This window comes from Micromonas pusilla (assembly GCF_000151265.4).
Source record: "Micromonas pusilla CCMP1545 genomic scaffold MICPUCscaffold_2, whole genome shotgun sequence".
NCBI classification, from domain to species: domain Eukaryota; kingdom Viridiplantae; phylum Chlorophyta; class Mamiellophyceae; order Mamiellales; family Mamiellaceae; genus Micromonas; species Micromonas pusilla.
Genome location: NW_003315883.1, coordinates 1,772,585 through 1,792,085, shown reverse-complemented (window position 1 = coordinate 1,792,085; position 19,501 = coordinate 1,772,585). Strand labels below are relative to the sequence as shown.

At 45.2% G+C, this 19,501-nt stretch overlaps 9 protein-coding genes across 9 annotated transcripts; 5 read left to right on the top strand and 4 right to left on the bottom strand.

Moving 5' to 3' along the window:
* Positions 1-749: 749 nt before the first annotated feature.
* Positions 750-2,205, top strand: TGS (uncharacterized protein; the record flags this gene model as incomplete). Its single annotated transcript, XM_003056502.1, has 1 exon — positions 750-2,205. The coding sequence occupies one exon, from the start codon at positions 750-752 to the stop codon at positions 1,716-1,718; it is 969 nt and encodes a 322-aa protein (XP_003056548.1). The 3' UTR covers positions 1,719-2,205.
* CDC48 (cell division cycle protein 48) lies at positions 1,392-4,758 on the bottom strand. Its single transcript, XM_003056103.1, has 3 exons — positions 4,573-4,758; positions 4,220-4,446; positions 1,392-4,154 (listed from the first exon to the last, which is right to left on the bottom strand). The coding sequence occupies exons 1-3, from the start codon at positions 4,673-4,675 to the stop codon at positions 2,013-2,015; spliced, it is 2,472 nt and encodes an 823-aa protein (XP_003056149.1). The 5' UTR covers positions 4,676-4,758; the 3' UTR covers positions 1,392-2,012.
* Positions 4,759-5,682: 924 nt separating this feature from the next.
* On the top strand, positions 5,683-6,927 carry FOLD (5,10-methylene-tetrahydrofolate dehydrogenase/cyclohydrolase; the record flags this gene model as incomplete). Its single annotated transcript, XM_003056501.1, has 1 exon — positions 5,683-6,927. One exon carries the CDS (start codon positions 5,683-5,685, stop codon positions 6,898-6,900), a length of 1,218 nt encoding a protein of 405 aa, XP_003056547.1. The 3' UTR covers positions 6,901-6,927.
* A 58-nt stretch (positions 6,928-6,985) lies between these two features.
* MICPUCDRAFT_55676 (uncharacterized protein) lies at positions 6,986-8,897 on the bottom strand. The gene is made up of 2 exons (XM_003056102.1): positions 8,768-8,897; positions 6,986-8,706 (listed from the first exon to the last, which is right to left on the bottom strand). The coding sequence occupies exons 1-2, from the start codon at positions 8,837-8,839 to the stop codon at positions 7,393-7,395; spliced, it is 1,386 nt and encodes a 461-aa protein (XP_003056148.1). The 5' UTR covers positions 8,840-8,897; the 3' UTR covers positions 6,986-7,392.
* Positions 8,898-10,103: 1,206 nt separating this feature from the next.
* On the top strand, positions 10,104-10,848 carry MICPUCDRAFT_55675 (uncharacterized protein; the record flags this gene model as incomplete). Its single annotated transcript, XM_003056500.1, has 2 exons — positions 10,104-10,171; positions 10,234-10,848. 2 exons carry the CDS (start codon positions 10,104-10,106, stop codon positions 10,820-10,822), a joined length of 657 nt encoding a protein of 218 aa, XP_003056546.1. The 3' UTR covers positions 10,823-10,848.
* A 1,411-nt stretch (positions 10,849-12,259) lies between these two features.
* Positions 12,260-12,949, top strand: MICPUCDRAFT_55674 (ubiquinol cytochrome c reductase; the record flags this gene model as incomplete). Its single annotated transcript, XM_003056499.1, has 2 exons — positions 12,260-12,727; positions 12,776-12,949. 2 exons carry the CDS (start codon positions 12,260-12,262, stop codon positions 12,947-12,949), a joined length of 642 nt encoding a protein of 213 aa, XP_003056545.1.
* Positions 12,950-13,094: 145 nt separating this feature from the next.
* Positions 13,095-14,260, bottom strand: MICPUCDRAFT_55673 (uncharacterized protein). The gene has a single exon (XM_003056101.1). It carries the CDS (start codon positions 14,188-14,190, stop codon positions 13,549-13,551), a length of 642 nt encoding a protein of 213 aa, XP_003056147.1. The 5' UTR covers positions 14,191-14,260; the 3' UTR covers positions 13,095-13,548.
* Positions 14,261-15,206: 946 nt separating this feature from the next.
* MICPUCDRAFT_55672 (phospholipase) lies at positions 15,207-17,471 on the top strand (the record flags this gene model as incomplete). The annotated part of the gene is made up of 2 exons (XM_003056498.1): positions 15,207-15,987; positions 16,128-17,471. 2 exons carry the CDS (start codon positions 15,207-15,209, stop codon positions 17,117-17,119), a joined length of 1,773 nt encoding a protein of 590 aa, XP_003056544.1. The 3' UTR covers positions 17,120-17,471.
* On the bottom strand, positions 16,662-18,987 carry MICPUCDRAFT_55671 (uncharacterized protein). The gene has a single exon (XM_003056100.1). It carries the CDS (start codon positions 18,865-18,867, stop codon positions 17,536-17,538), a length of 1,332 nt encoding a protein of 443 aa, XP_003056146.1. The 5' UTR covers positions 18,868-18,987; the 3' UTR covers positions 16,662-17,535.
* Between the last annotated feature and the right edge of the window lie 514 nt (positions 18,988-19,501).

The window sequence follows — 19,501 nt, the reverse complement described above, 5'->3', positions numbered from 1 at the left end:
GGGGTCCGAAAACGGTCTTCCTGTCTTTTTCTTGCCGCGCAAATGCATGGATCTGTTGTCTAAATTCGCAAATGGCTGCTGTGCAAAGTTTCAGGTCAGTTCAATCTGCGGCGGCGCATAGGAAAGCGCGGACGTGAGGGGGCGCGTCTCTCTGACGCTCATACGAATTTGGAATTAAAAAATCGCAAGTTAATTTGGCGTTAATTTGGTGACTTAGGGCACCTGGTCTATACTCATTTATTTACACTTTTTGGATACACGAATTTATTACTCATAAAATACTCACTAAATTTCCGGTGGACTAGCTACACGTACACGTACGGTAGCTAGCTAGCTACTTTCGTACTAGCTAGCTAGTACACGTGTACGGAAGTACTTTCGTACTTTCCGTAATAACAGTCAGCAAAAAACCTTCGTACACGTGTACACGTACGGAAGTACTTTCCATATCTTGATACGAAAGTACGAAAGTACGAAAGTACAACTACTTTCGTACGAAAGAAATACGAAGGTACTGTAAATACCTTGGTAATAAGTACGAAAGTACTTTATTTCGTACCTTCGTACGAAAGTACTAGCTAGTGTACGTGACAGTTTACGTGACTACGTGTACTTCCGGAAGTCGGAAGTACCCGGCGCCGATCCAAGCCAAGGAGTAACCAAGCGAACGGTCACACGCTTGTGTTTATTCCTTTCATATTCGACCCTCGATGTTATGAATATTCTTTTATGACCAGAAGAATTCTGAGATGACTCACTGGCACCAAGCATACGACTTCTGCTATCTACAATTCTACTACTACTGTCGCTGCACCCAAATTTCCACGTGGCTGCCCCCTGCAGAGGGTTTCGCGCCTCTCACTTACTCTGATATGTGTTTGCGCTTCTCGACGACATGTGCGGCCATGGATTCATGCCATATGCATAATAGAGTTCGGTTCTCTTCGTCGTGCGGAAAGTACTGGGTACAGCGGCGTAGGATACTTTCTCTGTATGACTTTGGCGTTAACCTGGATCCTGAGGCACCAGAAATTATTGCGAATCATCAGGCAAGTCGCTGCTTGCACAGCCTACACCGCCAATCATCGCATCGGTTGTCACCTGCTTCTGACGGTTCGGGCATGGCAGATAGTCAGTCTCGGTCGAAGAGCTCGACTGAATTTGTTGTCCTAGACTTGTTTTGTGGTGCTGGCGGGAATACAATCGCCTTTGCTCGGTGTGCAGGTGCACGTGTATTAGCTTGTGACATCAACGAAACGCGCCTCGATATGGCTGACAAAGTTTCGTTAATTTATGGGGTTCAACACTCCATAAACTTTGTGTGCAACGATGCGAACGCTTTTCTGAATTGCCTACGACTGTTTTCGCGCGAAGGTGCAGGGTGTTATGACGATGTAGAAAACGTAGAAAAAGTTGACATGATTTTTCTTTCTCCTCCTTGGGGAGGTCCTGGATACAGTATCGTAGACAGTTTCGACATTCGGAATATCCATGCCTCTGGCATCGACGTGATCGCGCTCATAAAGTTGTCGTTTTGTCTGACAACCAACATTGCGTTATATCTTCCAAAGAATACAGATCTTCTTCCTTTTTATTGTTCTCGTGCACTTTTTGTAAATCAGGCCCCTTGTTCGTTTGAAGTTGAGAAAAATTATTTGAATGGCAAGCTTAAAGCCATTACACTGTACTTCGGTGAACTAAATATGTTAACTTCTTAGTGCGTATCGCCTGCGCAACAAGTTTCACAAACTTTCTTGTTTAAACTTACGTCAACCCAACCAAGAAGTTCGTGTAGAAGGGATGCGAACGACAATGGCTTTTAAGGGTACAGTGTCGTGACTTCTGTGATGAAATGTTTATTTGTTTTCCATCCTACGTATAGTATCAAAGGAACGAGGAAATGCGTATCCGTTCTAGTCGCTTGTACACCAACAGAGGGCTCTTGATTTTTTGGTGAAAAAATAGTTCTTCATTCCACAAAAGATGTATGTCATTTAAGTCTACAACAGAGTTTAGTCATATAAATCCTCGTCATCGTTCGTATTCACACCGTGAGCAAAATCAGTTGGGTTACCAGGCAGAATGTGGTTGGTTCCGTCATCGACACTACCGCCTGTAACGTTTGTGCGGGGCCCGCTTTCGGGAAAACGGAAATCATTACCAAATCCACGAGACTGCTGCAGTGTCTGTGAAAAAGCCTGGTACTTCCGAATATCTGCATCACTCACAGAACGACGGGCATACTTCATTGCTTCTTCGAAATGTGCCTTAGTTATTTCCGGTACAGGATCAAACATGTCTTCGTCGTGCATCCCATCCGGATCAGCAACTGCGAAACGCTCACGTTCGATGTCGCGCTCAATGCTTTCACGAATCGCAAATTTACATGCACGCTGGCAAATCTCAGTAATATCAGCCCCAGAAAAGCCATTCGTGAAACTAGCAAGCGTGTCGACATCGACATCACGAGCGAGTGGAGACTTCCTCAGATTTGCCTTAAAAATAGAAAGACGCGATTTTTCATCGGGAAGAGGAATGTAGATTAGCTGATCTAATCGACCGGGGCGCATGAGAGCCGAATCGATGATATCTGGGCGATTTGTTGCACCAATAATGAAAACAGTTTTTTTCGAACCCATTCCATCCATTTCAGTAAGTATCTGGTTAAGTACACGATCAGCAGCACCACCTGCGTCTCCTGAGCTCGATCCACGCTGATTGGCGATCGAATCAAGCTCATCAAAGAATAATACACATGGAGCAGATTGTCGAGCTTTATCGAAAATCTCACGTACGTTTGCCTCCGATTCGCCAAACCACATGGTAAGAAGCTCTGGACCTTTCACAGATATAAAGTTTGCTTGGCACTCATTTGCGATCGCTTTTGCAAGAAGGGTCTTACCGCAACCTGGAGGACCATAGAAGAGAACACCTTTCGAAGGTGCCATTCCAAATTTCTCAAATTTCTCCGGGTGTTCAACAGGGTATTGAACTGTTTCTTGAAGCTCTTGCTTTACTGATTCAAGACCACCGATGTCTTCCCAGGAAACATTAGGAACTTCGACAACAGTCTCGCGGAGTGCAGAAGGGTTTGATACTGAAAGTGCCGTGATGAAATGTTCGTTTGTAACGGCCATTGAATCCAAAATTTCGGCATCAATGGTATCATCTTCGAGATCGATGACATCCATTTTTTCACGAATGCACTGCAGTGCAGCTTCAGTGCATAAAGCAGCAAGGTCTGCACCCACGTAACCATGAGTCTCTTTCGAAACTTTCTCCAGGTCGACCTCATCGTCGAGTTTCATGTTTTTCGTGTGAATACGAAGAACTTCGAGACGACCGGTTTCATCTGGAACACCGATGTCTATCTCACGATCAAACCGTCCAAAACGTCGAAGTGCAGCGTCGACCGAATTTCGTCTGTTCGTTGCACCCATCACTATGACATGTGCTCGCGATTTCATGCCGTCCATCAAGGTTAGAAGTTGAGAAACAATCCGACGCTCGACTTCACCTTGAGTTTTTTCACGTTTGGGTGCAATTGAGTCTATTTCATCAATGAAAATAATAGCTGGGGCGTTCTTCTCTGCCTCCTCGAAAGCTTTACGAAGGTTTGATTCAGATTCGCCCGCAAGTTTGGACATAATTTCAGGCCCATTTATGAGAAAGAAGAAAGCACCAGTCTCATTTGCTACTGCACGGGCGATGAGAGTCTTACCTGATCCAGGAGGGCCATAGAGCAGAATCCCTTTGGGAGGCTTCACGCCGATTGTTTTAAAGAGCAACGGGTGACGCAGGGGGAGCTCAACAAGTTCGCGAATTTGTGCCATTTGCTTTCTGACCCCGCCTACATCGTCATAACCGACTTCGTCAAGCCTTTCTTCGTCCTCACGATTGATCGCTTCTCCCTCACAAAATATTTCGGTGTCAGGTGCTACAATGCAGTATTCTGCAGGGTCCGTCTCAACAACCTTGAATTCAACACCTCGCATGCCACCTCGTGCAAGAAAAGTATCACCCTTGCGGACTGGCCGATACGCTTCAAGAAAGTAAGGTTTCAAATATACGTCGAAAAGATTCCCGCTCACACCCTCGATCGTGTCACTGAAGGGAAGTACGTGAATGCGTTGGCCATATTTGACGTCTGTGCACTGTTTCAGAAGAGGAGTTCAGTGTTCAGAAATATAAATATATATATATCCACGAAAAACCATACCTGGTGTACGGATACCACGTCACCGAGACGAACACGAAGGTTCTTACGAACAACTTTGTTCATCCGAATCTTGCCTTCCTCGCAGAATTCGTCAGCGAGAACGATACAGACGGTATCTTTGCGCTTCTTGCCCTTAATCAAAACCGTGTCTCCGCGAAAAAGCTGAAGTTCATCCATCTTCTGAAGATTAAGTGCAACAACGCTGTTATCATCGTTCACAGCTTCATCTGCAAGCACATGAATCGAAACAGAGAATGCACGTGAGATTTTAGGAAGCACGGCGTCGCTCACACGGCTGTGTTCGCAGCTGGAAACCACGGAAAGAACTTTTGTAGTTAGGGGGGTCACCTCACCTACGACGAGACGATTGGGTGATTTCTTGCGCTCAAGTATTGCCGTGGACAAGTTTTTCTTGCCAGCGTTGGTGGATGTCTCCGGGTTGGAATCCGCGGCCATCGAAAGTATAGCCGACTATGACTATGATCAAAGGGTAGGCGATTACTTATGTCACGGACGGACGTGAGCGTGCTGGGGGACTGTTGAGGGCTATCAGAATAACGCGGTGTACGTTGTACAGTAGGGCTACACGACTGCTACACGAGTACAGCTGTACACGTACTGTACGTACCTTCGTACGTGATAAATTGGAAGTGCATTGATATGATATGATATGATATCATATCCATAAATAAAATATTCAGGCAGGGCTATTATCGTACAGTAGGGCTACAACGTACGAAGGTACTTTCGTACAACGTACGTGTACAGCTGTACACGTACACATAAAAGAAATCATACTAAGTTGAATCAACTTATCATAAGTTGTTGTGGACAACTTAGTGAGTTCATAAAAGTTGTTTAATAGTAGTTTTATAGTGTATGTACAATAATATTTTATCATAGTGCACATATGTTGTACAGTACGGACGAAGTGCTTCCGGAAGTACTTCCGTACTTCCGTACATATCGATAAGATACCGTACATATCTATCTTCGGAGGCAGGGCTACAACTACGAAGGTATTATACGAACGTGTGAGGATTTGAAATTTACACAAAAACTAAGCTCTAATAAAACCCATCCGGACAAAACGAAGGTACGAAAGTACGAAAGTACGAACGAAGATAGAATAGTCCATCTAGCTAGCTACGAAGGTAGTAGCTAGCTAACTACCTTCGTATCGATCTAGCTAGCTAGGGCTACATACAACTACTACTTGTACTGCATGTACATAAAATATGTACTGCACGGACGGAAGTACGGAAGTATACTTTCGAAAGTATTATTTCCGCGGATCTATCTACGTGTATACTTCCATACTGTAGAATACTTCCGTACAACGATACTACTTTCGAGAAAGTACTTTCGTACGAAAGTACAACGTTTATTGTACACGTACAACGCGTTGCATACGAGTACAAGGTCCTTTAGAGCCTATCTCGGCCAGACTCTTGCGTGAGAAGATGCGACTTTTTGGTCTTAGGCCTGTTTTGAGTAGAGGTTCTTGCCTTGAGGGTTTTGTTCATTGCATCTCAAAGAGAAGTCTCAACAACTTCGACGCTTGCCGTTTCGGACACACAAGCTTGGGAATAGTTTCAGAAATATGCGCAAAGCCTTGGACCGGAGGTGCTCGGCATCTCGATGGGCGTCAACACGCGATACGCTGGATGCGAGAGATCGCCATAAGTGCCTCACGGAACCCTCGTCCACCTGGTCTTGCTGCTATTGTCGTCGGCAATAGGCCAGATTCCCTTCTTTACGTCAGGAGGAAAGGCGAGGCCTGCAAAAAAACTGGAATACACTTTTACCTGATACATCTTCCTGGGGACATTAGACAAGGTAAGGTGCGCCAGATCCTTCGCCGCTTGAATTCGGACAAGAACATTGATGGAATTCTTGTGCAGCTGCCTATGCCGCCACAAATAACTGAAAACAAACTCCTCGAATGTATTAGCCCAGAAAAAGATGTTGACGGACTGCACCCAAAAAACGTAGGCCGACTTTCTGCACGCGGCACCTGGCGGCCTGTATTTATGCCGTGTGCCCCCCTTGGTTGTATGGAACTGTTGTGGCGAGAAAAAATTAATGTGAAGAAAAAGGCAGTGACAGTTATCGGTGATAGTAATATTGTTGGCATGCCGTTATCCTGGCTGCTGCGGGATGCAGGGGCGTCCTCTGTCACTATCCTGCATTCAAGGGCAATTTGGTTTCTCGATAAATTCTCTACAGCAGGCTCTGATGACAGTCAGTTGTGCGAAGATAAGCCATTACAAGCGCAGATCTTACATTCCTTGTGTGAGGCTGATGTAGTAATAGCTGCTGTTGGAAGTGTAGGTCTTGTCAAGCGTGAATGGATAAAGGAGGGGGCAACAGTAGTAGACATAGGAATCAATGCAGTGCCTGACTGTCACGAAAGTGTAATATTTACTGGGATTTCGCCCCAAAAGGACTGTGTCAATGTTTGTAGCTCGGTCACTGCTATGCAACGGGATGCTCAGCAGAGTTTTAGGAGTGTCCCACAGCCGTTGAGGAACTTCAAGATTCTTGGTGACGTTGCAGCTGAAGAGGTATCACACGTTGCAGGTGCAATGACCTCGGTACCTGGAGGGGCAGGTCCGATGACAATTGCAGCTTTACTGAGCAACACTTGTCTAAGTGCTTCACGTAAACATCGATTATGAAATAAACCTTAAGAAAACTGTACGTGTACTCTGATCTATCTCGACTATGATATAATATACTTTGAAGAGCACTGTGTCACGAGTTGTACGTGTAGTATTTGATATATTTTTTTATGAATGCGGTTGTCAAGAAGTCCAATGTCAAGAATGCGCAGGCGTAACATCCACCTTATTTGCTAAACCAAGACACTAAGCTAGGCAAGAAGATGACACAGTGACAATATCTTACAGCTTTTGTACACCCCACCAGAATTCCGTCTCCCATACCATCATTTCCACGGGTAGACTAGTCTACTGTATCTCTACTTCGTGTTCCATTTCCTCCAAATATACAACGAAGCCTGTGGTACTCTCTACTCAGAAAATTATGCCGTTAGAGCTAAGTCAAATGAATTTTTTCGGCATTCTTGTTGTGCCCCGCGTGTGACCTACATTCAGTCACTCCATCAATTTTAGTGCAGCCTCTAGCTACAACTACGCAAGAGGGACTCATCAGCTAAGCTGTTTGCGCAAGTGTTCAACCTGTGCTTCTGTTACTGACAGTTTACCCTTCAAGAGCTCAACAAGCCGTTCCAAACCCTCTGCATGACTGATGAGAGTTTCGACGTCCTCGACATTTTGGTCACTAAGCATAACACTCATACCATCACCTCCACTCGGAAGGCTGTATTCAGAGTTATGTGAGGAATACTTTTCTCTGATTCTCGTGTTCTTCCCTGAATCATACTCCATGGTTGCGATCTTTGCACGCAGTTGTAAATTTTGCTGACGCATTTCTTGCACGATGCGATTTTGAACTTGGATTTGTTGCTCTTGCGCGTGGGCCCTGCGCTCTACAGCATGATGCATCACCGCAGGCACAACATTTCCTGCAAAGCTGCCCTGAAAGGTTGCCTGGCCTGGCAGACCTGTTCCAGAGCCTTCGGTCACTCTTGAATCTATCTTACGACGAATTGCCAGCTGGAGTGCACTGATAAGTTTATCGTCGTTCGAGCACTTCTCAGTGAGCACATTCACCTTCTCACGGACAACTCTCAACTCCTTCTCAACAAGGTTTTTGCGCAAAGCAGTCTGCTTCAACTTCTTTTCAAGATACTCGTTGTCCGATCGGACATCCGCTAATGCCTCCGCTCGAATATGTGTCTGCTTCATCTCGATTTCAGGCACCGTGACTTGACCTCTGCCGAAACTTTGTAGATCCTCTATCCTCCCAAGCTTCTGCTTTAGTAAGGTATTCTCGTTCCTAAGCTTTTGGATTTGCTGTGCGCGTCCTCTCCAACCTCCTGGCCCTTGCTTTATGGAAGCCTCCTCGAGGCGATTTAAATCTTCAGCAGCATCACCTACCTCGCGCTTGATGATAAGACGCAATCTGTCATTTTCCGCCTTAACAGTAGTATAGCGACCGCTGCTGCGCTCTGCCCAAGCTGCCACGTGTGTGGCCTTTTCCTTCCACACTGCCAGTTCCTTCCTGGCCAACTCTGCTGTCTCTGAAGCCTCCGCTACAACTTCACGATACGCAGTTTCGACAGGGGATTCAGTACGATCTATATCAGACGTGTGCGTTTTTAGTTTTGTTTGCAACTTTTTGAGTTCAGTCTGTAAGCGTTCCTTCTCTGCCTTTTCGCGCTCAACTGCCAACTTAAGTTCGCGATTTTTTTTGGCAACTTCGATTATTTTTGACTTTCGGACACCTGCTGTGAGAACGTCGCCTTTTGTTTCCAGAAGTGCGGTAATATGCGCTACTTCTCGCTCTCTCAGATCGAGTATTTTTGTGAGCTCTTGATTGCGCCGAGTAAGTTCCTGAACCTGAAAGCGGCGAGAGATGTGTTGTTCAGCCGAAAGACAAGTCAATACTCTCTGCACTCACCTGTTTAAAGTCAACCCAAGTAAAGTTGCTTCGCTGTTCGGATGCTGGCACGTCACTTTTAAGTTCAGGCATGATGCTTATGCGGTCCGTAGGGCTAACAATGCGCAAGTGAGTTCTGCTCGCGAATGCGGGTCAGAGTAAAGTTTTGATCGTCCAGACTCGCTCATATGGGCTGTACGAGGTACGACTATCTTCGAAGGTGACGAAAGTTGTGTATCGGATAAATACAGTATTGTACACTATCTTGCTGGCACGTACTGTACACGTACACAACTGTACGTGTAACGCGGTGTACAGTACACGTAGTGCACGTGTATTGCCCGAGATAAGGAAGTACGGAAATATCTACAGGTAAAATGGGCTACAACGTTACTTCCGGAAGTTAAATATGATACTTTCGAAAGTATTTCCGGAAGTACAACGTTGTACGTACAACTGTTACGTCCAGCGCGTTGTTGGTGAGACCTACAATACGTGTACAACGTTGTACTGTACACGTACGTACCTTCGTATGTACTGTACCTGTATCAGCATATCAGACGGACTACGCAGACCAGAAGTCACCCGCGTTAAGCTTTTGATCGGCTCTTGCGATGAAAAATACCCTTTCAGTATTTTTTGATCGGAAAACCTCCCCGATCGATGGGACATAAAACGTTGTACATACGGAAGTACAACGTTGTACGATAGTACGAAAGTACCTTCGAAGGTACGAAAGTACCTTCGAAGATAGAATACTTTCGAAAGTATTCTATCTTCGTATTCCGTAAAACAACTTACTGTACTACTGTACCTTCGTACGTACTTACTTTCGAAAGTACGAAAGTACGAAAGTACGAAAGTACAACATTATTGTGTACACGTGCGTGTACGAAGGTAGTACGAAAGTACTTTCGTACTTTCGTAATAATATTAATATTTATTTAATTTGATAACATGAACTTACCTACTTCGAAAATACTTCCGGAAGTACGTTGTACAACTACTGTACAACTGTAGGGCCCTACAAGTACGTACTGTACCTTCCTCCTTTTCAGAAAAAAGAGGGAAAAACGCGAAAAAATGCCAGTTTTAAGCGCCTTTCAACTTTCTCGCGCTCATCGCTGCGCGAATCTCTTCTTGATCGTCCCTCGCGTCTAGTTCCCTTTGAATCCGCGATGAATATTCAAATCGACGCGCCTGCACGGCGTCAGGGCGCGCCAGGAAGTACGAGTAGTTTTTTCCTCGTATGGCAAGTAGTCTGTCGTCGCCGCTCTCTCTTTTGGCCGTTAACCGCGAAAGAAACGACAACGAAGGGCACGACGCGGTCTCCCCCGACCCCGGGAATAGTCCCGGCATGCCGGGCGGGTCTCCCATGCAACTTGGCGCTATAACCATCTTGCAATCTCCACGCCAATCTCGCGAGTCGGCACCCCCTTCACGCGAGTACGGTGACTCCGATGGAGATTTGTTCACTCCGCCCCAAGGCGTTCGCGCAAGGCGCCGGCGACGGTCCGAGGTGTGAAGAGACACGCCGACGCGGAGCTCGTCACGCACGCGACCGTCGGAGTAAGTCTCGGCTTCTCCGGAGGTCCCTCCGCTCCCGCGTTCTTCGTGCGGGCGTCGGGGACGAAAGTTTCCGAGAGTGACAAACTTCGATTCATCCGTGCGGTGGAAGCGAATAAGGCCAAGGGAATAAGCGTCGCCGCGACGACCGCGAGGTGGGGATTCTCTAAGAACGCGTACGCTAAGTACAAAAAACAGGACAAGCTAGGCGAGACGAAGCCCAAGGTCATCCCGGGCCGCCCGCAAAAGGCGGACGAGGAAATCAAAGCGAAGCTTTATGAAGTCAATCGAGCGTTTCAAGGTGGCAAAACTATCGAAGGACTAAGCAAGGAGCTCCTCCGCATCTTCGGCGAATACCTCAGTCCCAGCACCATCTGCCGGATGATGAGGAGGGGTGGCTGGCGTAAGCGAAAGAAACGTTCGTCGCCGTTCCTCACCGAGAAGGCGATGACGGCGCGCGCGGCATTCGCCGCGGAGCACATGCATGAACGCACCGACCGCTTACTGTAAATAGTCCCTAAACCGCGGTACGATGAAAAAAACCCTACTGTGAAGACCCGAACTCAAGGTACCTACCCCGGGACCTAAACCCTAAACCGAAAAAACGATATTTTTCGATAAATCGTGTACGTGTATTTCCCGGGGAACCGAACCCCGGGATTGCACACGTACAGTATTATCCGTTGTAAACATGAGTTGTTTATTCGGCAGTAGTAGTATACTAGTGCGATGCGATCATAGTATGATACAAGGTGGCCTGTGGGTGCGCTTCGCTGATGTTTTTTGGCAGATGGTGGAGTCGCCGGGGTGCGCGCGGAGCGCGCCACTGGAGCGCCGAAGGCGCGACGGGCGGAGCGCGCGTCAGCGCAGGCGGAGCACGCTGGCACACGGTGGAGTCACAGGCGAAGCGCGGATAATTTTACGGTCTCCCATCCATATGTCCAGTTGTACACGTACGTGTACACGTGTACACGTAGCCAAAATTGTGAGCGTAGCCACAGGCACTCCCTGTACAGTACTAAAATCCGAAAAAAAAGTCAACGGGCATGGACTTTTTTTTTGCTGCGCTCTCAGAGCTTCTCAGAACTTTTGGCCAATCAGAGGCGAGATAGGGGTGAAGCCTCACTCCGATCAACTGATCGGCGTGGGATGAGTTTGGCAGTTTCTCCGGTGAAACTGATCGATTGAGTTTAGAGTGAGCCCCGTTTACCGTGCAGCGAAGCGCACCCAGGCCACCATACTTCCGGAAGTACTTTCGAAAGTACTTTCGTACTTTCGTACGAAAGTACAACGTAAGCTACATCGACTACGTGTACTCATCGACTATTACCTTCGAAGATACCTTCGTACGAAAGTACCTTCGTAGAATACTTTCGTACTTTCGTACAACGTTGTAGTTGTACGTGTACACGTACACCGCGCGTTGTACACGTACAATAAACAACTTTTACTTGAACAGGATTCATACTTCAGTTGATAAACAACCCTCGCTCGTCGCTACAACGTTGTACGAAAGTACCTTCGAAGGTACGAAAGTACGAAAGTACATTTTACTCACGTTCGAACGAACGCAACGTCTACTTACTTTATAGTCTTCTCTCTTGCGACTCCCTACCTATTTATCACGAGCTCTATGATGAGAAATCGTGTTATTTGGAGCGCTTGCACAGTTTTTTTAAGCCCTGCTTCATTTGCGACGTACTCTGCTGCAGCGGACAGCACTTATTTTCTAGACCGGCCTTCCATTGTTTCTAAAAAATGCTCCAATTTTTGCCGGTTGGCGAAGCGATTCCTGTCAAGTACGACACGCTCGCGCGGAATGTTATTTGCTGATCAGCCTCGGAGCTTGGAGGTCATGCCCGAGAAGGGAGAAACAGAAAAACCAAAGGATGGATTCATTTTACGGCAAGCTCTTCGGCTTGGTGGGTTCTACAGGTGCAGTTAAAAATGCGTTCACACAACACTCTGCATTATTCATTTTACCGGCACAGCATTATATTTGTATTCAACAGCGGCGAGTCCATCAATCAGCGTGCAGCTGATAAGTTATACTCGACAATTTTAGCTCAATCTGAAGATGCGGCCTGGACTGAAATTCTGCAGTTGGAAAGATCTTTCAGAGGTGAACACGCGTTAACAGTGTTGCACGTTTGGATGGTGCTTTATCGGTTGCGAAACGAAGATGAGAAGGGCAGACAACTTAGTCAGGTGTTGTATGACTCATTCCAGGATGATTTAGAACAACGTATTAGAGCGGAAGGTTTGAGAGTCGGCATCAATATTTGGCTCAAAAAAATGGAACAGACATTTTATGGGAATTCGGTGTGGAAAATATACATATACTTTCACACACCAAATCTAAAATTAAAACTAGCTTGCTTTATGTATTTTTCGAAATCTCAACTATCAAATCATGTATTTTTTTGGTCCTTTTAATTGTTAGCCTATGATTCGGCCATGCAGGGGAATCAAGGTCAACTTGCCGAAGCACTCTATCGAAATATCTTTCAAAGTCAAGGTGAACAGGACCGCTCTATACTTCTTGAGCGGTATGTGCGAAGAGAGCTCAATTGCCTTGGCCTGACCGACGCGATAGCTCTGTTTCAGGGAAGGATACGGTTTTCAGCATTATTTTAATTCTTCATTTCCGATATATCAAAAAACAGTTCGAACAAATATGTTTTATGGTATTTGGTCATTGCAAATTATAACTTCGAAGTTAGTTTCTAGCTAGAAAGCAACACTGTTCGTGAAGTGTGAAAGTGAGTGGTACCGAAGCAGGGATAGAAATTTAGGTACTTTTATGAAAGAGTATGTAGAAATCGTACATATTATATACGCGACGCGCCATCTACTCCACTCTCGATCCTCATGGTACATGCTCTGGAAGAAAGCAGCGCTTTACTGTACATGCCTTTGGAAAAAAACAACGCTAGATTCTATCCAAGCGTACGTAAAAGTGCACCCGAAGCTGATGGTCAATAACAAGCTGTGTAATGATTTGCGTCATTTTTCAGTGCATTCAAGTGGATCTGATTTGTAACCAGGTCATTTCAAAGATGAATAGTCATCAGATTGCACTCCGATATTATACCCCTATATTCATGGAATAAGAAAAGAGTCGATGCTGAGCAGGTGCGAATCATTTCAGGTGAGCATTTTGCGCCTCTTGCTTTCAGTAGTATTCATTTCTATTGCCTCCCTCTGCTGAGCAAAGGTTGTCACTTGATTCCCGTTCACCGCACTTGTACTTTTTTACTTGAAAGATAAGTCTGTTTCTTCACGAGATTGAGAGGTGCTCCATCGAACTCAAGCTCGCCGCTCTTTAGAATAAGCGCTGCACAACTAGCAGCGTCCGGTAATTCAAGAAAGATGCTCCCTTTAAAATCTTTCGAAGAGACATGGCGACGCAAGCGAATGGAGAGTATCTTGGTATGCTTTGAAAAGAACTTCGTCAGATCGTCGATAGAAACATCCATAGGAAATGGTGAAGCATACACGCTGCGTTGCTCTACTTCAGCGTCTACAACCTCACGTGGGCGCAGCTCACTTATTCGACGCACGCGTCTTTTGTCAGTGCTCACTGCGAGTACTTTAGATGTTTCAAGAAGTGCTGCCACGTCTACAGCGGACTCTACGTGGTGTGCGTTGCTAACGCGCGCGAGGAGCGTTCGCAAACGGCTGAAGGTCATCAATAGTGAGATGTCGACGTAACCTGCAGGATCGGCCTCAACGGTTTCACGCAAAAACTTATCGCGCGGGAGGTTGGAATCTGAAAAGTAGAACTCGACCTGCTCCTTCACCTTTTGTTTGGCTTCGTCGTCGGGAAGCCTTGCGTCGGTCCCGTTGTTGTCTAAGAAGTCGCGCGATGTATCCATAGAATTAAGAAGGCATTGCTTGTCATCTGTCATAATCAGAGGATGTTTCCGATTTCAAGTGATACCTGGGAATAATAGCGCTCGAAGAACAGACCTGGCCGTTCGCGGAGAGAAGGATAGTATAAGAGGGCCTAAAATTGCTCTACGTGTAGCTAGAGCTACCGAAGGTACACGTACATGTAGTACATACAACTTACTTACGAAAGTAGAAAGTACGAAAGTACTTTCGTACCTTCGTACGTACTTTCGTACTTTCGAAAGTACGAAAGTACGAAGGTAGCTAATACGAAGGTACTTTCGTACCTGCGAAGGTAAATCAAGGTATGATAGCTAATCAACTTATGAATAAACTAACAAGTTGTTACATACATTATGAATATTCTACCTTCAAGGTATAAGGTACTTTCGAAAGTACGAAAGTAATATTTATCTTGTACTTTGTACCTTCGTACGAAAGTACTTTCGTACTTTCGTATTGAATAAACTAGCTCTGCTAGCAAGCTAGCTATGATACATACGAAGGTAGTTCGAAGGTACATACGGAAGTACTTTCGTACTTCCATAGTAATAGACGATCAAATGTAGTACGAAAGTACGAAGGTACCTTCGTAGCTACGAAGGTACTTTCGTACTTTCGTACCTGAGAATGCTACCTGTACACGTACACGTACACGTGTAAAACTTTTACCTGATGGTAATAGTGTACACTGTACACATAAAAGACTCGTAAAAGCATAAACCCGTACGTCAATGACACACTACAGTATGTCCGTTGCGCATAGCAAATTCGCGATTCGGTCTTTGTTAAGGTCACGCTCCGCTAATTAAATTTCCCATGCCAAAAGTACGAAATTTAGACGAAATACGCATACATACAAAAAAAAACTTCAGCACGTTTCCTGTGTTTTCATTTAAAAGATGGGTGTTTGTTTTTCCTCACGGGGTCGTTCTGATAGTTTAAATTTACGTTTGGATCGTATTCTCGAGCTCAAGGTAAATTCGATATTCTTTAGTGAATGGGGGAGTCGTCATTTTCCTTCGGTGGATCCTGTAGAAATCGGCCAAGTTTTCTAAAACTTTATTTTTATGTTCAGGGCTTAAGTTGCAGTGGCCGACTTCCTCAGGCTTTTAGTCCCGAATGCGATGTTGCCGCGATTGTGTTCAGTGGATTTTTTGATGAGACGAAAAGGGCCATAAGCAAAGAATCCCTCAAGAACTTTTTTAGAGATTCACAAAAGGAAAAAGCTCCAAAATTCAACAGGGATGCCTATGACATTGAAGAAGCTCTAAGGGACTTTGTTCTCACTGGTGACAACCTAATCATCGGCAAGTGCGTTGTGGACGTGTCTTCAATGAATGAACCATTATCGCATTACTTCATCAATAGTTCTCACAATACATATTTATCCGGTGATCAGCTTTTTTCAAGGTCTTTGACTTTTGCAATAAAGCGAGCACTTTTACATGGTTGTCGTGTCATCGAGCTTGATTGCTATGACGGAGGAAGAGAAGGACCGGTTGTCATGCATGGCATCACCGCAACGCAATCAATAACGTTTCGCAATGCATTAAAAACTATAAAGCAGGATGCACACACAACCTCTGAGTATCCAGTCATCATTACAATGGAGAATCACTGCTCTAAATTAAAACGAGTTGAGTTGGCTAAGATTTTGCTTGAGGAGCTCGGAGACAAGCTGTTCATACCGCTTTCATTACATTTGAACCAATGGCCTTCACCTTCAGAACTAAAAGGCCGCATACTGATACGAGATAAAATCGGGACTAAGCAGGTACGTTTGATAGTATCATGAATTTCAAGGCCAAACACCTAACTTCAGCTTTAAAAAACACCTTTTGACATTGTTTCTTTTTCTTTCGAAGCCCACCGTGCAGCAGCCTCTAACAATTTTAAATTCTCCTGCAGGAGGATAAAGTTCGTGAAGCGTCAGGCTCGCCATACCTTGTCAGGACGCAACCCATTCCAATTTGCAGGCGTTTCGTCGACAATGCTGAGGATATCGCGAGGTTTGAAATTTCAGATGATGTCACTAACCGGGAAGAACCTTGCGAAGCATTTTCTTATTTTAATTTTAAGTTTATGAGGTCGACAAATTCTTATGAGCCACCAACACCTTCATCAGAAAAGGTAAAGCAGCAAGTATGCAATGAAATGTTCAAATCACTAATATCCATCGAAAATATTAAAATCAAGGTAATCAAAGAAGCTTTAGAAATTGAGCGCGTGATCTCGTGTTCATGGGACGAGTTGACGCTAAATAATCGTAAATGGGCGTTAGATAAAGCCACCATGCTTGACTTTACCGGGAGACACCTTCTAAGATGTTACCCGAATAGGCGTCGCGTAACTTCACAGAACTTTGATCCCTCTTTAGCATGGTCCATGGGGGCTCAGATGGTTGCATTAAACTTTCAGACAAATGACCTAGCCATGTGGTTGAATCGAGGAAAGTTTGTCGCAAATGGAGGTTGTGGTTTCGTTCGCAAGCCAGAATATCTTATTGATCCTAGCGTTCCAGCACCGTCAGAGCCTACCCGTGTACTCACTATTACAATTATTGCTGGCAGTGGCTGGGAAATTCTCGAGCACAGAACTCATGCAAGTGCTCCTCAAACTTATGTCCGCATTACTATTGCTGGGAACGTGAAAGACTTCAAGTCATGCACAAGCTCGGTTTCCACTAGCCACAGTCGCACGTCAGATGCACAACCATTTTTCAATGAAACTTTCGAATTTCATCTGATAGAACCAGATCTGGCTCTGGTATTGTTCACAGTTCATGATAAGTCAGTCAAAACACCAGAAATGTTTCTAGCACAGCACTGTAGCCCTGTTAACTTGCTTCGTTCAGGCACGAGAATTTCGCCTCTTTACTCTGCAGAAGGCACCTGCCTAAGTAGGGAATAATATAAGCGTTTACATGTATTTCAGATTATCTTTATTGATGTTGAAATTTGTCCCATGGAAGTACTGGATTTACGACGACAAAGTAATTGAATAGTTCATCGAACAAAGCAGCGTTTTTTAATAGTTTTCTAACATTTCTTTTGTTCTGATTGAACCCTTCATGATGGCGAACGAAACACGGTGTGCCTAGTCGTCAAAATCGAGAATAGACCTGTTCAGATGAGCGGCCACCGTTTTCCTCGGCAAAGTGTGTGTTGAAAGAAAAGATATTAGCTTCCCATAATATGCACAGGTAAGTAGTCGCAAGGTAGAGAACATGACTTTTTTTATCACGCAAAAGGTGCTGAACATTAAAACCAAAAAGAGTTTATGATGAATCATCGTGATCATCGTTTAATGGAGCTCAGCATATTCTCTCAATCCCACCTACACGTCACGTGAAGGAGTTCCTCAGGGCTCAGAAGTCCATCTCCATCTGTGTCAAAGATAAAGAAAATTACGTCTATCTGTGCTTCACTTAAATGCTCACCACAGTCCTTTGCAAACCTCATAAAATTTACTTTATCAAGCTGTGACCCAGCGCGAACGTGTGCCTTTATCATTTCCTGAAATTTTGTGCCTCCGTGCTTGAGCAGTCGACAAAAAGCCAAGAACTGTTCTCTGCTTACTCTCTCATCCAAGGAATAAATGCCCCTTGAAGCGAGTTTTGAAGCGCGTTCAATAAAGTATTGTAATTTCAGCACGTCTGCACCTGCCACCACACTGAAACCGAAGTCTTGTAAGCTAATAGATCCAGTATTAGTGTTGTCATAGTGCGTAAACTCAAGTTTATCTATCTCTGATCGAAGTTGGTGCAGAAATGTTTCAAATTGATGAAGGCTGAGCCTGTGTTCTTTACCTAGATCACCGAAAAGATACTGTAACAAGCCAACGCTCATGTCGTGAATATCTGTTGCCTTCATGCCGGTTCTATAACCAGTTGCCTTTGGTCGACTAGTCGAGAGCCTCATCACTTTCATCATATCAATGAATTCGTTGCGACAAAGGTGTCCACTCCCATCCACGTCAAATTGCTGAAAAGCCGTTTTGACATGACTTTCTGGGAGTGATAACAGTGTTATGAAAAAGAGATACTCTGGAAATGAGATCAAACCGTCACCATCTGTGTCAAACAATTTGAAAAAGTCGGATTGAGGGTAAACCTGAACGAAACAAGGAACACCGCTATCGTCGTCGTCTTCTCTCCGTTCTCCTCCAAGAAATCCACTCCTAACGTGACTCGAGCTCAACGGCTGAAATACGGGTACAGCAGCGCGCATGAGGTCCAAGGAAGTCATAAACGAACCGCAATTGTTTCTTACTGACGAAAAGTAATCGAAGACCTTCTCGGGTGGGCTATGGACACGAAGACGCTTCTCGTATATGAAGAAGACGTTCCTGCGATATTCGGGAGTAAGAAATGAAAAAGCACGTTTCCCCTCTTCAGCTACCGATGACGCGCGTGGCTGAGAGCACGCGATGGCATTCCATGCGGTGTCGTGCCCGTCTCTTCGTTTGGGTGTTTCAATACCCCGAGGAAGGCATCCTGAGAGACCAAGCAGTGACGCTGCGCAGACAAGGAGGTAAGGAAGTACTTCTACTGTGGCAGCAGAGAAAGTCACATTAGCAGGCTGAACATGAAGTGACGCGTGCTGGTGACAATTATGACTCTGTAAAGCTCGCCTCAGAAAGCGTAGAACGGACGTCATTTAAAGTGTGCCACGCATTATTAATGATAAAATATGATACCCTCGAAGGTGGAATAAATTTGGGAATAATGAACTTATCCGCGCTTCGCGCTTCGACTACGGCCTTCACGTTCGTGCCGTATCTCTCCGGAATGACCTCGCAGACTGAAATGCTGATACGGAATACGAAGCTACTGTACGGAAGACCGTACGTGTACTTCCGTACTTCCGTACCAGTTATTTACGAAGGTACTTTCGTACTTTCGTACGATCTTTAACGTTGTAACAAAATGGCCTTAGAACACATCACATACTACAAAATAATCTAGTTTCCCCTTCATGCGCATGTGCCCTATCAAATGGGTCAAGTCTATTTGGAAGACCTTCTCCCATCTCGGGATTTTCCAGGACCTACGTACGAAAATTTCAGCCTATCAAATGCGTTTGGAGTTTCGTATGCAAAAACGCGCCACGGGACCTGACGATGAACTCTTCGATGAAAACCATTTTTAAACCAGTACGTGTACGTGTGTACACGAACTTCCGTACTTTTCATACTATACACTTCCGCGCCGGCCCTCCTTCTTCTCCCAACTACCGACCCGCAGCGGAGTGATAGTCAAGAAACTTTTCCAAACCCTCGATCAAAAAACGG

Coding starts and splice junctions, on each gene's coding strand:
- CDC48 (XM_003056103.1), bottom strand. CDS start 4,675: ATGGCCGCGGATTCCAACCCGGAGACATCCACCAACGCTGGCAAGAAA. Junction 4,447..4,572: donor ACCCAATCGTCTCGTCGTAG/GTGAGGTGACCC, acceptor ATGTGCTTGCAG/ATGAAGCTGTGAACGATGAT. Junction 4,155..4,219: donor ACGTGGTATCCGTACACCAG/GTATGGTTTTTC, acceptor CTTCTGAAACAG/TGCACAGACGTCAAATATGG.
- MICPUCDRAFT_55676 (XM_003056102.1), bottom strand. CDS start 8,839: ATGCCTGAACTTAAAAGTGACGTGCCAGCATCCGAACAGCGAAGCAAC. Junction 8,707..8,767: donor CTTGGGTTGACTTTAAACAG/GTGAGTGCAGAG, acceptor CGCCGCTTTCAG/GTTCAGGAACTTACTCGGCG.
- MICPUCDRAFT_55671 (XM_003056100.1), bottom strand. CDS start 18,867: ATGACGTCCGTTCTACGCTTTCTGAGGCGAGCTTTACAGAGTCATAAT.
- MICPUCDRAFT_55673 (XM_003056101.1), bottom strand. CDS start 14,190: ATGGATACATCGCGCGACTTCTTAGACAACAACGGGACCGACGCAAGG.